The sequence below is a fragment of the Lineus longissimus genome, chromosome 11 (genome assembly GCF_910592395.1).
Source record: "Lineus longissimus chromosome 11, tnLinLong1.2, whole genome shotgun sequence".
Classification (NCBI taxonomy): domain Eukaryota; kingdom Metazoa; phylum Nemertea; class Pilidiophora; order Heteronemertea; family Lineidae; genus Lineus; species Lineus longissimus.
Window position 1 is genome coordinate 14962687 of NC_088318.1, and position 14344 is coordinate 14977030.

Below are 14344 nucleotides of genomic sequence, written 5' to 3' on the forward strand. Positions count from 1 at the left end.
TAACCCCCGATGCTCAACCTGATGCAACCTCAGAAGGCATGGAAGAGGACATTGCTCTCTTTGCAGGTGTCAAGTTTAAGGGGAAGAGAGGATTCTCATAAGCACGGTTTATCTCCACAATGCTCATAATCTCAGGAGAACCATATGCCTTAATCAAAAACATACTACATATACGTTTTTGCTCAAGCAATCGCCATACTGTAGACGGATCAGGGGGAAAATCCAGATCCCTTGCAAATGTCCAAGTTTTCTTCTCATCTTGAACAGTCACTGCATCACCAGACTGATTGTCAAGGAGAGTAGACTGGGATCGAAAACTTTCTTTGGTATAAAACTATGGCAGTCAGCTTAAACCATCTAAAGAGGATGAAGGTTCTGCAGACTCGTTTCGTATGAATATTCATCCGTTTCTAGACCAATGAAAGAAAATAAAGACTCGTATAAAATAGAAGACTTCTTATTTTATTTCTACACAACAAAAAGTCTTGCACATTCAACAGTATCAAAATAAATTAGCACTTTATGATAATGTACAGAGTATAAGATGACATGTATTTACAATATTTCATAAACCTGATGACAACATATTAAATATTGACAAAGATTTTTTTTAAATAATTTTTTTAACCTGAGAAAATACCATGAATCCACAGGCCTTTGAGAACTTTTTAAATGCATGATGAAGATGACCACTGTTGAAAAACATGATTGAATTTATGACCTTACTTGTTTTCTACATTTTAAAACATGACTTTTTTACTCCGAAGCAAATGTGGATGGCACCAAGGGCATGGTATACCTTTGGTGAAAGGGCAAAAAAAAGAAGACGAAATGTCCCAACTGAAAAAAGGTCCTTTCAAGAAGCCAATCATCTTTATAAAAGGTGGTCTAACTTTTATGGCTAGTGATATGTACAGTACCCTTTTACTGTATAAATGTACCCATGATATTTAGGAAACAATATCATTATCAACACATGCTTTAAAAAAAGTATATAAATAGGCCCCTACTATTTTTACAACAGAGTGAATGTCTTTCGGGAGACGAGACAAATACAGACAATACAAAAACAAGTTAAATATGTCAAAACGAGTACTTGTGGTAGTAGTAGATTATTGGTACTACAAGTATTTGTTTATTTAGACATGACAGTTCTAATTGTTGAAATATCTGGCATATCAGGTACATTGACATTTTTATCAAGACGGGAGTGTAACTCAGTATTGTATAAGCGGGAAGACAACCTCTGCAACATTTTTTTGGTAAATTTGCTTTTATTATACAGTACATTTGTATGGCCTACATTGGACAAGTGTAACCTCTGTGACCAAACATCAGTCGACACGCAAACCCCGATCCAAGCACATTCTAAATAACATTTTTAAGTATTCAGAGTGATCCCCATGTTGTATTGCTTTCGGAAAAACCAATATACAATTAAAATCCTCTGGCGTAGCTTCAAAAAGTGTAATCTAAATAGGTTTTGACTACTCTGCTTCTAGTCCAATGGGATTCGTCATCTCTGTTGCCTTATGCTTTTGTCATTCAAGCATGTCAGGGCGTATTAAAAGTCTATCTTGAGGCCCAAGGTCAACAACCAGTTACTAGTTAATAATAATACATATGCAGATTGTCTTCCCTTATTCGCAAAAACAGGGCAAGACTTTATAATTATCACATAACACTGTCAATGAAGTCATAAACGAACACGAGGTATATGTTAAAATTATCCATCACACACTAGCTAGTCATTGATTCAGTTTATCCAACAGCTTTTTATGCTGGGGTGAAATTAATCCTCGTAGATTGGCATTGGAAAATAATCCTCGTAGAACTGTCAATTCTTTGGTAACAAGTTCCAATTTCTTCGACAATTGTTTGTTTTCAGATGAAAGAGTTTTAACCTTTTGCTCCGTTTGGCGTTGGCGTTCCCTTGCCTTTTCTCGACTCTTTCTCACCGCCACATTATTCCTTTCTCGTTTCTGTTTATACTCCTCCGATCCTTTGGTCAAATCATGTTTGCGTATACCCTTGCTCGGTGGTGGTGACTTTCCTTGGTAATTGTCACTAGCGTAATCATCAGCGAACACGTCATGAACTGGTGTTGGTACGTTATCAATGTAATCATACTCAATACTGCCAATAGATCTGCAATCCTCCGATACTGAAGACGATGTGGACTCCGGAATCGTAACATACGTTCCCATTTCGGGTACCTCCTGTTTTACTACAACTTTCGACAATTTCTTACCATCACGTGACTGCGGCTGCATCATATAACTTGCAATGTCAATGGTTTCAATCTCTGTCTGATGTGACATAAGGCGACTGTTATCTCCCAGTTCTATATCAACAACATCAATAGGCTCCTGTTTGACAGGGACCAACCTCGCCGAGTTATGAGATGTTGTGACAGTGTTACTCTTCGTGGTGGCCAGGTTGGATTTGTCTTCTTGACTGGAAGTTAGCAGGTCCACTTGTGGGAAAAGGCCTTCCCCAGTAGTAAACTTATTCAACTCAGGAGTGTCAATAAAATCAGACAAGTTCAACGATACCTCAGGAGTATCCAGTGTGCCTTTTTCGTCGTCGAATGAGACTTTTGGGATTGAAGTTACGATTTTCAAGTCCTCCGCACGCAACTTTTGGGTGTATTGCGCAATCATCAGATCACTTTCGTAAAAGTCCATTTGGTTTGTCGAGTCCAAACAGGTGTCCATCTTATCAATTATCGATGTGCTCTGTTTAACGTCAGGAGTACCGAATGATGTCACCGGTACGTTGTCGGATCGTTTTATACCGCTGTCAGCAATGCTTTTCCTGGAGAAATTTGACATAAGCTCTCACGTCTGTGTCTAGAATCAGAATGTGCTGACCAATGTTTTCGTTAAGGGAAAATACCACGTCTCATAATGACGTAGCATATTCATCCGCAAAGTTCTAAAAATAGAATTAGGATATCCTTGAATTCTTCATTAAGCAAGTAAATATACGGACTGCTTCGTTGTTAAAATCGTGATTATATACATAATTTTAAAAATAATGATCATGTATTGCACTAATATTCTCCTTTTGCTGATCGGATTGAGAGAACTATATATCCTGATCGGATTGAGAGAACTATATATCCAAGAACCACATCTGTAGTAAGTTGGTTTCTATTTTTAGACAATGATGTAAGGGTCTCTTGCTGATTGGTAGTTATTTTTAGAAATGACGTATAGGGATGCTTTAAAGCGCCATTCTCCAAGCATCGTCAATGGTAATCATTGCGGTGAAGTCTGCCTCACTCGACCTACTGTCTCTGCTACATTGGCGCGCCACGTTCTCCAAGCGTCGTCAATCGTGATCATCGTTACCGAGTTTGTCTTACTCGACCTATACTGGACTATCTGACAATTTCAGCGGGTGCATGTAAATTGGCCATTTGGCCCGGCGCCCGGGAGATTGTTAAATAAAGCACGTTCTGGCTGCTCGAACCGCGGGAAAATAAAGGGCAATTGAACCAGACACTGGCACTGGCAGCTTGCCGGGTACTTACTCAAGTTCACGAGTTACTGTCTCCACAGGCCCTTGAGTACATGTCTTTATAATAGGGGTAGAAGGCGTAAAATAGGGGTATAAGCCCAGGAACTAGGCTAGCATAGAGAAAACCAAAACCATGTAGGTTGCAGCTGCTACCAGTTTGAGACAAAGTCCAGTCTGCCAACCAGATATGCTGTTCCTGTACTCTATTTGAACCAATTATTTGTCAGAGTCACTGGTTATCAAGACAGCTGCTACCAGTATGAGACAAAGTCACAATCTGCCAACCAGATAAGCTGTGCCTGTACTCCATTTGCAACCAATCATTTGTCAGAGTCACTGGTGATCAAGACGGCTGCTACAAGTTGTGAGACAGTCATAATCTGCCAACCAGATAAGCTGTTCCTGTACTCCATTTGCAACCAATCATTTGTCAGAGTCACTGGTGATCAAGACGGCTGCTACAAGTTGTGAGACAGTCATAATCTGCCAACCAGATAAGCTGTTCCTGTACTCCATTTGCAACCAATCATTTGTCAGAGTCACTGGTGATCAAGACGGCTGCTACAAGTTGTGAGACAAAGTCACAATCTGCCAACCAGATAAGCTGTTCCTGTACTCCATTTGCAACCAATCATTTGTCAGAGTCACTGGTGATCAAAATTGCAACCATCTGGCGCGATCACAATCTAGCAATCAGCTAGGACAATAATGATTAGAAATTTCAACCAGAGTGGTACAGCTATACAATCTGCCAACCAGAGCCATCGAATTTAACATTATGCCACAGGGGTAGGATTGCTAGGAGCCTAGAGCAATGGAACACACAGGGCAAAGTCACAGTCAACCAGAACAGAGCTGTGATGTTCAGTTTGTACTCAATTCATTTATCAACTGGTCCAGTGACTGCAGCAAATCAAACATGGTTGCTCTTTACATAATGAATGAAAAGAACCAAGACAAGCATCAGTTTTTTGTTTCAGTAAACATGGATTTATTGACATGAATAATGACAAAGATGTCAACTTTCTGAATAATGAACAAATAACATTCTTAACACCTTTTAATATCACATTTGATGATCAGCAAGTTTTACTTTCATATTCGCAACAGGGTTGCTCATAGTCAATCTTTGAAAATTTCCCTTTTTGATGCGACCTACCCTGCAAATAAACACAGACACACCGTCAAATAATCGATCAAACAGTTTGCTTATAAAGCAGGTGAGTTTGCCTTAGAGTTTCCACACCAGCATCCAAAAACAAAGTACATGTTTGAGAAAGAGAGATAGAAGAGGCCCCTATTGACAACATTGTGTAACGTAATCTGACCTAGCTAGCTTATGCCAATAGTCTCTCTTCAAAGTAAGTCATCAACCTCCCTAAAATGTGGACAAGAAACTTGACACCATCATGCATGAGTGAAGGAAGACTTAAGTATGATAGACAAATGTGAGTGAGTTTAGTTGAAACGGCAACTTGACAGGACTTGAGGTTATCAAAGTTATCAAAGTGTAGACTGACCGAGTGCCATTTGACTTAGCACGGCTTCTACAGAGAACTTGGACGTGAGTAAACATTACAATACACTACACAGAACCACAAATGGTTAACATTTGCACTTGAGCATAACAACCCTTTCGCTGTGAGTGACATGCACAGCACGTCTTGTTGCATGTCCCTATCTATCACATGCGGGTGATGCACTGCACGTCATTCCCTCCTACTGTTTTTAAATCAGCACTTGGCCAGAGCCCCTCTAAACATGCAATGCATCTTTTGGAAACATTAGTTTAATCAAAAACTCATTACTTCAATATCGCAACACTTTTGAAAATGATAAAAGTTAGCACGGTTCTGCATAGTCATACTTCTCTCCGCGCAGGCTAGAGCAGGCAAACAAAATGGCTTTTGCAGCGAAAGGGTTGACACAAAGCTAGACAAAATATGATTGCAATACATGCACATTAAAACAATTACCACAATGAACATTAAAGAAATCTGGCATCAAAATGATTTTGATTCACTATAAACTATACTTATTCACTCTACATGTATAAGACTGGAAAAAACAAGCCACACCACTGAAATAAAGTATCATTTTGCACCAAACCTGATACAGCATGCATAGTCCTAACAGTACACACTACTTTTTACATGTCCCTGCCTGGTTCTATACATGTACGTATGTACTTCTAAAACGTCCTCAGACTGATAGTCAAATAAAGCTCAAAGAAGACGTCATGTTTTACGACATGTAGAATGAATAAAAAAAAAAAAAAACTTTGCAGATTGTGAAAAATGCCTTCATACGTAGTCACGAATGCACAAATGCAATATCAAAAACAGTTTCCTCTGGAGTTTTAACACATTGTTAACACTCTTAATACGCAGTGAGGAATTTATCATCGATGTTGCCAGACACCCCAATTAGACCACAGTTTGAAGTCTCATATACCAGTTTCACAAAATTAGACAAATTAACCAGTGCGTACTGCACTGTCTCTTAGCTATGAGGAAGAATTTAGCTGTTCCTTCTTTTTCCATAATAACTTATCAATCATAGTGTCAGGAGAAAATCATATTGCACAATAGCTATGAAGCCAAGGTGATTTTCCCAATGAAAGCACACTTTTTATCTTGGAAATATTTTATAAATTGTTTTTGCAATAATTTATAATATTACATGTATAATACATTTGAAACATATTCACAAATTCATTTGAACATTCATTAGATATCTTTATTTTATGAACAAAATTTAATTAAACTTTTGAATTTTTTTTCTCAAACAAAAGAGTGCAAAGATAAATCCAATTAGGTCAATCTCTCGAAGATCATTGCATAAGTATTAGTATTAGACTGTTAGTGTAAGCCATGCATTAGCACAATAACAGATCCAATTGCCTTAGTTCTTGAAATCCCCCTCCCCGAGTATTTTCCCGATGGGCTTGACCATTTATCTGCTAATACAATGGTCACAAGCAATACAGGAGACAAAACAAATCGTTCATAGCCCAGGTAAAAATGCTTGCCAGTCCAGAACTAACACTGACAGCAAATCTAAGAGTATAGAAAATGTATTTGCTGCAAAGCACAAAAATATATCACAACAACACAATGATACATGTACATACATGTACTATACTCCTCTACATCTATTACAACCACAGATTGTGTAAAAATATACAGGCTCAATGGCCCTACACTGGTATTTAGGTACCAAATATCTTGAACCACAATGTCTTTCATAAGATACGTTAAATCTTGTCTTTTCACTTGTTTTGTTGAAAACTATTACATGAAAAATGTATTTGCATTTTCCTACATGTATATTCCTAAATGTGGACTTGATACTTGTCACAACACCAATATTTGCCTCCACTACATGAAAGGGCTACATATCCCGAAAGCCAAACATTTATGAGGACTTTATCATTCAACCAGTAGACGTTCTGGCTGTATAATGAATGTCCCCTTCCTTTGGGATGTAAATGACGGGGCTAAGATTGGGATGACATTTGTTGAACGAAAACTTATAAAAAGAATATGCAGAAACCAACATCTCGTTAAATTTTGAGACATATGCTCCACAATATGCTGCCTACTGTAAGCTTGTAACACCGAAAGCTTGTAAAATATCAATCAAGGATGCTTCAATACTGATGCGACTTAGGCCAAAGATATTTTGAAACACAGCATACTTTTGTGGCATATTTTCAAATATAAAGCCTCATACCATAAGAAGCTATTCAAGGCCTGTCTGCTGGTTAGACTTACAGAAAGTTTCAGAAATGTTCCTCACCGCAAAATATCTAATTTTTATTGAGTAAAGAGTACCATCACACAAATGATTATCGGAGAAACATTTACATGTACAATTCCCTCAGTTGACTGAACTCTGACCAGAATTCTGATATGCGACCATTCAAACTTCGGAATCAAGCACTACTGATGAACAAGCTCTTGTCATGATTTCTCCATGGGAGAGATGTATCTATCTTGGCTACGACACGCTAGGGACTTGAGGTGGCTGGTAGATTGTCACAGCTGCTATATGACCATTCTGCATCACCTGTAAGGCGGAAAATGATAAAAATGATCCTAACATTTCTATGTGCCTTTTTGTGTAAAAAACAGAATCAAATACAGGTGCTTTGTGATTATTACATCCAGGTTGTCAAACAGCACAATTTAAAAAGCACCCAAAAAGACCTCAATCATAAGGGAAAGTAGCCAGCCAACTTGGAACAGAACCCATAATCTCTTGATCATGAGGTTGATGCTGTCCCACTGTGCTTATGTGGGCCGGAATAAGAAATGAGGCGACACTAAAATTTCTTCTCAGTACATACCAAAGTTTGATAGCCATGAATGGTCATACACCGCTCATATTTCCCAGTTTTATAGTTTACTCAAAACCACCTATTAAGGAACCTTACCTCGAATATCATGTCCTGAACTCCGTAACAAAACGTCGACCCAAATGGATTAGTTGTATTCGTAGATGATGATCTGTTCAAGACCACTGGCCTCTCGTTTAATTTCTTTAAAAATTCTTGCACTTTGTCCCACTGAAAAGAACCTGCTGATTAAGAAGTTGTGTTTAACTGCGGCAAGTCCCGAAATTTTAGTTCTCAAAAATTCTCACCTCTATCCGGCTCAAAACTGTGGTTATTTACATGTAGGTGTTAACTAAAATTATCCTCTGGTGTGGTTGGTGTCGTTTGATGATGTTTCTGCTTCCCTCCAACCACACAGGAGGGCGCTGCTGGGATATTGATCCCAAAGCAAGAAAACAGCGGATATCAATGCAGTAGTAGTTTCAGGATATCAGTTTCAGATTGCCTAATCACTTACCAGTTAATTCAACAAAAGTGTTTTTGAGGCCAGCCAATCTCTACAACTCCGAACACAAACTTGCGGATGCTAAGAATCAAGACCTTCACTTACTTTTGAGTACGAGTCTATCACTAGAGTATCCACATCCTCGCCCATTTGCAGCAAGTTACCTGCAGTTTTAAGTCTGGTCACAGGTATCCTGAAGTCACATCTATAATACCTGCAAAGACAGAGTGACCTCAAGTACACGTAGTTTGTCAACAGTCCTCTATTGCCCATATGAAATCATTTCTTCTTGGCCGTATCAAACAGTTTCAAGTCACCAGATATGAGAAATCTCTGTTTTACCTCTGCTTCAAAAGATGAATCAATCGAAGTAAAGCAACTTGCTCAGGGTGGCAAATGAGTGTGGCAGTGTTGCGTATCAAACCCATGACCCTTCAATCGAAAGGCCAAGATCACGCCTGTCTTATATTGTCAATCAATCTATCTCGAAGGGAATTCTAATATTGATGTGTGGTAATGTGTAAACCACCATACCGTTCTCAGCTGGGTCAAATTGCAGCTAGGTAAACTGTCAGTAACGAACCATCTGATCTGTACATGGAGGACAAAACCCACATTTGATACTTACATATGGAAATTATAATGGCCAGGATAATTGGTATGAAATATGAATTTCTTCACTAAGTTGGTCTTGGCATCGAAGAGAATATCCTGAAAATAGATAGAAAACCAGAATCATGACCAAGAGAGTCCCGCTGTGTCTTACTCTACCCAGGTAGTAGCACTGATTGAGCAGCTCATCTGAATTCTACTGAAAGGTTTCCGGATTGACTTGGTTAAAGTGAAAAGTCTGGTGAAAAACTTACTGATGTTAATACCAGACTACATTTTACAAACCCGAAACTTTCACTTTTTACTTTTCTACATGTTCTGGTGTTGTAATTAGAAAAATGCCAGAATGCAAAAAGTGCACAAAAGTATTATGGACTGTCCTCACTGAAGCATTAGAAAAGAATACCATCTCTTACCACTCCCAATGTGAAGTAATTGTAGAAGTAATCTGACATTTTGGAATGGATCAGTTTGTGTGCATCTCTGGAATGGATTTTCATCTTGTCTTCTGCCTTATAGAACACTTTGTTAGGACAGCCCAAGGCACTTAGAATATCCTGACAAGAGCTACCAAATGACACTTCACGCTCTAATGTTTTCTTCCTGAGTTCTGCAAGCTTGCCTGGACCTATACCTAGATCAAGGCAAAACAAATCATACACATGATGACAATGCATCAATGCACAATGAACTTACTGATCTCAGACAATAAAGCCATCTCTTTTGCCCCAGTTGGATATTTCATCTCTTGGGGGGAGGAGAGGGGATTGCGATTGGAATGTCTGTATGCAAATTCAAGAGGCGTATTTTTGCATTTTTTATATGTTCCAAAGTAATGGTGATACACCTGAAATTTGGGCAAGGTAAGCAAAAGTGGGTGGAATGTATGCATGCATGATGTTCAGCGATGCATCCAGTAACTGCACAACCTACCTTCAGTGACTACAGTAAACTTCATAGACTTGGTAACATTATTTTCTCTAATTACGTCTAAGTTTTCTAAATAGCAGTTTCCATGGTAACAAATAATTGGCAATGGAGGAGCCCTGCAAAAAAATTGAATTTCTACAATTAAAATTTTATCGAATGTGCAAAGAATCTAGATCATAAGCCATGAAACCAGCAAACAAACATACATGTAAGACTGATATCACACAAAACAACATTCAGCCAAGCCTCTGTGACTTATTAAAATTACAACGGTTCAGTCAATTGGCATCAAAGATAGATAACAGCCAGTCCACAGGCTCAAAGAAACAGTATCTTGTGTGCCACCATACTAACCTTGTATCTGTTAAACTATTTCCGGTATATATACACATCTTTGAGACCACTGGCGAGGCTCCATTTGGAAACTGGAGGGACCCAAGACCATGAGCGTACCTCGGCTGGAAAAGGGAAATTTGGGTTATACACAACATCAGTTTAAGACTTTATCAGAACTTGCTGTAAGGGGCGCCTTTAATCATTCACACCAACTCACATCTGCTCTGATGGTTGTGTTGGATTTTTGATGTGTTATTGGTACTTTGCAATGCCATAAATCATTTGCTGGCGATCTCCTAAGGGATTCATGCTCTTTGATCAGGGTCCCAGGCAAGGCAGAGATATGATGACCACATGTACTGGTAAAGCACAATTGCAGAAAGCCAGGGTGAAGAGTTGGCCCCCCTCCCCCTGGAGAGACGATCAATCAGTAGAAGGGTATGGATAAGGTACAGGCATGTATGAAGCAGTTGAAAGTGGTCATGATCTGACCTCTGAATATGATGAAGGAAACCTGAATAACCAAACTTTGCAGCAAAATAAAACATGCCTTGCTGCATATTTACATTGTCATATAAGAGGAATTATGTACACAGGGACAGTGGGACATATTTATTTAGGAACGGTCATAGTAAACTTTTGAAAAAAGCCCCCCTTTTTGGAAAGTTGAGTTTTACCTGCTGGTGTTTGCTTAAAACCTTGTTAGCAGATTTTCATGCATTTAGCAGTAGGAATTAAAAGGGAAACAGGTTAAAGGTCATGGAGGTCAGAAACCCACATGTAGTGATAGACTTGATTTTGACGACATTCTAACTGTACAGGGTCCAGTTACACAATTGATGCTAGTAGTTATGTTGGCTTCTTTAAGTCCAACTGCTTCTAGTGTAAATGAAAGTTAACGTTGGCCTTTGTCTCCCGCACCAACTGAGCAACTGGGCCCAGGCTAGGAAAGATTCAGCATGGAATTCTCAAACAACAAAGACATGGTGACAGAGTTTGGTGTCTAACTTCCTAACTGCAAGTCCACAAATCTACATGGAATGCAAAGGTGTACGTTTTGAAAGCTGGTGTATGTGAGGTGTCACAATCAGACTGTATTCCTTTGATTTGAGATCAAAACATCTATCATTTTATCACTTGTGAGAAAGAAACAAAGATTTGTGGGTATACACAAATAAAGTGGGACAAAAAATAGACACAGCACACAATTTGGAAGCAGAATGACAAAGTATTATTTTCTTTAACTCTACATGTACAACTTAATTGAAATTGATACAGATTATTGCAAAGTTGCAGAACTCGCAAGAATCTTGTTTTTTTGGCACCAAACTTTATGAATTTTCATGATTTTCAATTTCATTGGTTTGAGGAAGAGGCATACAATGAAGGACTGCTACAGTACAATCTAAAAGCAGAGCTTTACCTTTGGAGACTGACTCTCATAATTGATGGCGATCATATCTCCCTAGTGCATTAGAATAGTAGATTAGAACAGAATACCAAATATGCACAGGAATAACTGCGTAATGACACATTTTCTATTTTTTACACAACATACACAGACTGATCTAATTTACAGGTAAAATCATGCAGGGTGAACAACAAGAAAAATTAGGTCAACTCAAAGCATGCAAGTGTTTCGTGAACTCTCAAATGGATTGCAAAGTAAAGTTACTGGTAAGCAGAGATGCTATCAGTAAAAATTTTAAAATAAAATGAAAATAATGAACTGTTTGTTGGGTTGGGGGCTTACCTCAAATTTTGACTCAATGGGGAATGAGAATGAAAGACCTCTGAAGTTCAATATGAACAGCTGCTTCTCAGAATCATAGACTGAAAAATAAGAGTGAATGGTAAATTCGATCATAAAACCCATCAACCCAGTCTCTCAGATGCAAGTTTCTACCCCTGGTTCCTGGACCAGAATGAATCACCAGATTGGCAACAATTATGAAAATGATATATTCCTTGACACATACATTGTATGATTCTTGTTTGAAATAACAGTTAAAACCTAGCCCAATTTTCTTGTGGCGGCCAAGCACCTGGGTGCTGTTGTTCTTTTCAGCCCCACCTTAGCCTGACACTGGCATAACAACTGCACATTGGCAATTTTACCTCCTGGATGAGTGGCTCCAAACGACTGGTCAATCTGTTCGATCGTTGGCGGAACATGGGGAGAGTTGAAATGAACGCCACTGAAAGGAAGTGATTGTTTTTTAAAGGTTGTGTTCGGGGAAATGACAAATGTCAAAGGTAATCAATAGAAACGCCCTCCTCCTCTTGCCTAGGTGTCTTTACAAAGGCAATTTTTTCTTCGAAAATTTTGATTTGAAGTGGGCCGTTTTATGAAAAACTATCAAAAGTGCCTAGTTTTCGGCAGAAGTTGCTGTGCCTTTTTGAACCAACTCTGAGCTATGTACTCACCAATATTTTAACTTTATCTTATTCATGTGATAAACTTCAATTATCTGAAAAATCAACAGCAGTAAAAATTTAACAATTTGAAGGGCGGTTCCAAAACCTAGACTACCTCACAAACAGACAGTTAGAATGACTCACCAAATTCCTGCTTCATAGGTGAAATGTTCATACCTTTAATCTTTGCGAGCTGGAGTCAAAGATTAACCTAATTCCCTCTTGAGCCAGATTTATCACCAGGTCTGTTTGAAGAGGGTTCTGGAATTGAGAGGCAACTTTATAAGCTTCATGTAAATGCCTGAGGATATGAAATTAAATTTTATCATCGCAATACATGTAGTAAAATACCTAAACTTCGTTTGGAGACCCAATAATGAATATCAGCAAAGACAGGTTGTCTGCTGAAAGACACCCTGCATCAATACACTGTTGGACAATATCATTGAAAGAGTGTATTCTCATTGAAAGAGGTATTCTCATATTTCACAAACAATGACATCACAGCAGACTTGACAGTTACACGGACCTCTTCTCTTTGAGCTGTCTTTCATGTTTGTCAGTTTGCGGACACTACTAGGCAAACCAGCGCATTGTGATAACTCATACACTATTCAAACGTTAGTAGTATGTTCCTCCTTTCCACCAAACTTACCTGATCACTGTACCAGACTTGAACCCCTTTGATAACACGGTCCTGCCGTTTTAGAACATTTACAGCTTGGTTGAAGGGCATTCCTAGAAAAACAGTATATGAAAAAGGTATAACTATAGCGATAGAGCGGAGGTGATATAGACCTACATAAAATAAACAGGTTATATAAGGATATCCAAGGGACGATCCTTGCCAGTCATACGTTTCACCTTGAGAAAAGGATCGTCATGTCTCTACTCTAGGCTAGACATTGTCCGAAGTCGCTCAGGCCTTCTGACGTGTTCCGAGTGTGTGCATTTGGTTTGTTTTGGCACTGATTCATCTTCTTCGAAAAGGAAAGGCCTATCGAATCAAGCTGCCTCCTCCTGATCCTGACTTGACTCGGTTTGCACATTGACATTGTGAAATCGGAAATGGTTCCAAAAAGAATAACTTGTACATTACATACACTACATAAGCTGAGGCCATTTGACTCCAAGCCCCTGGCTCAACACAACAGCAGCTTTCATTATTAACGCAGAAACGAATGGGCATCGTCAATCGTGTAGCCAGTGGCCTAACAACTCAGTCAATGCCTTTTGACATCATTGTAGACTGTACTGTAGTGTACATGCTGCTGTATGTACCGGTCATCCTAAACAGCGTCCACCAGGTTTAAAGTCAGGTATAAAGTCATCAAAATAAAATTTAGTAGCCATAAACGAAATAAGTACACCACAAAACACATGTACATGTACATGATGTATGTCATGTATGTACTGTGTATGTATGTACTGTACGTCATTTCGTAAACACAGCTGATGATCTGCGTTTGACTTCTTCAAACTCACCCAGCACGAACTCCCACTGTTCATTGCCCAACGACCTCTCCGGTTGCACTTCGAGATCAAGCATTGTTTATTCTACATGAAAAACACAACAACTAGAATATATTCACAATCAAAATGCCAATATCAGGGAGTTTTTAGCGCTCTTGAATTATTTCATTTGGTCCATCATCGCCATTTTGAACAGATTTGAGTGC

The 14344-nt window shown here is 38.8% G+C and overlaps 2 protein-coding genes across 3 annotated transcripts; both read right to left on the reverse strand.

Annotated features, from left to right (window-relative positions):
• Positions 1 to 441: 441 nt before the first annotated feature.
• On the reverse strand, positions 442 to 2874 carry LOC135496081 (uncharacterized). The gene has a single exon (XM_064785200.1). It carries the CDS (start codon positions 2832 to 2834, stop codon positions 1749 to 1751), a length of 1086 nt encoding a protein of 361 aa, XP_064641270.1. The 5' UTR covers positions 2835 to 2874; the 3' UTR covers positions 442 to 1748.
• Positions 2875 to 4505: 1631 nt separating this feature from the next.
• LOC135495756 (phagosome assembly factor 1-like) lies at positions 4506 to 14317 on the reverse strand. Of its 2 annotated transcripts, XM_064784642.1 has the most exons (14): positions 14151 to 14317; positions 13321 to 13403; positions 12843 to 12926; positions 12675 to 12718; positions 12366 to 12445; positions 12001 to 12080; positions 11671 to 11712; positions 10266 to 10369; positions 9915 to 10027; positions 9398 to 9615; positions 8998 to 9080; positions 8475 to 8583; positions 7964 to 8095; positions 4506 to 7596 (listed from the first exon to the last, which is right to left on the reverse strand). In XM_064784642.1, exons 1-14 carry the CDS (start codon positions 14212 to 14214, stop codon positions 7528 to 7530), a joined length of 1305 nt encoding a protein of 434 aa, XP_064640712.1. In that variant the 5' UTR covers positions 14215 to 14317; the 3' UTR covers positions 4506 to 7527. The 2 variants fall into 2 exon arrangements, with proteins under 2 accessions (XP_064640712.1, XP_064640713.1); XM_064784643.1 differs by lacking the exon at positions 11671 to 11712.
• Positions 14318 to 14344: the final 27 nt, after the last annotated feature.

What these genes read in the sequence shown, in the direction of transcription:
- LOC135496081 (XM_064785200.1), bottom strand. Translation starts at nt 2,834, where the DNA reads ATGTCAAATTTCTCCAGGAAAAGCATTGCTGACAGCGGTATAAAACGA.
- LOC135495756 (XM_064784642.1), bottom strand. Translation starts at nt 14,214, where the DNA reads ATGCTTGATCTCGAAGTGCAACCGGAGAGGTCGTTGGGCAATGAACAG. An exon ending in ACAGTGGGAGTTCGTGCTGG is followed by an intron (nt 13,404 to 14,150) that starts GTGAGTTTGAAG and finishes CTGTTTTTCTAG; the next exon opens with GAATGCCCTTCAACCAAGCT. An exon ending in GGCCATTATAATTTCCATAT is followed by an intron (nt 8,584 to 8,997) that starts GTAAGTATCAAA and finishes CTGTCTTTGCAG; the next exon opens with GTATTATAGATGTGACTTCA.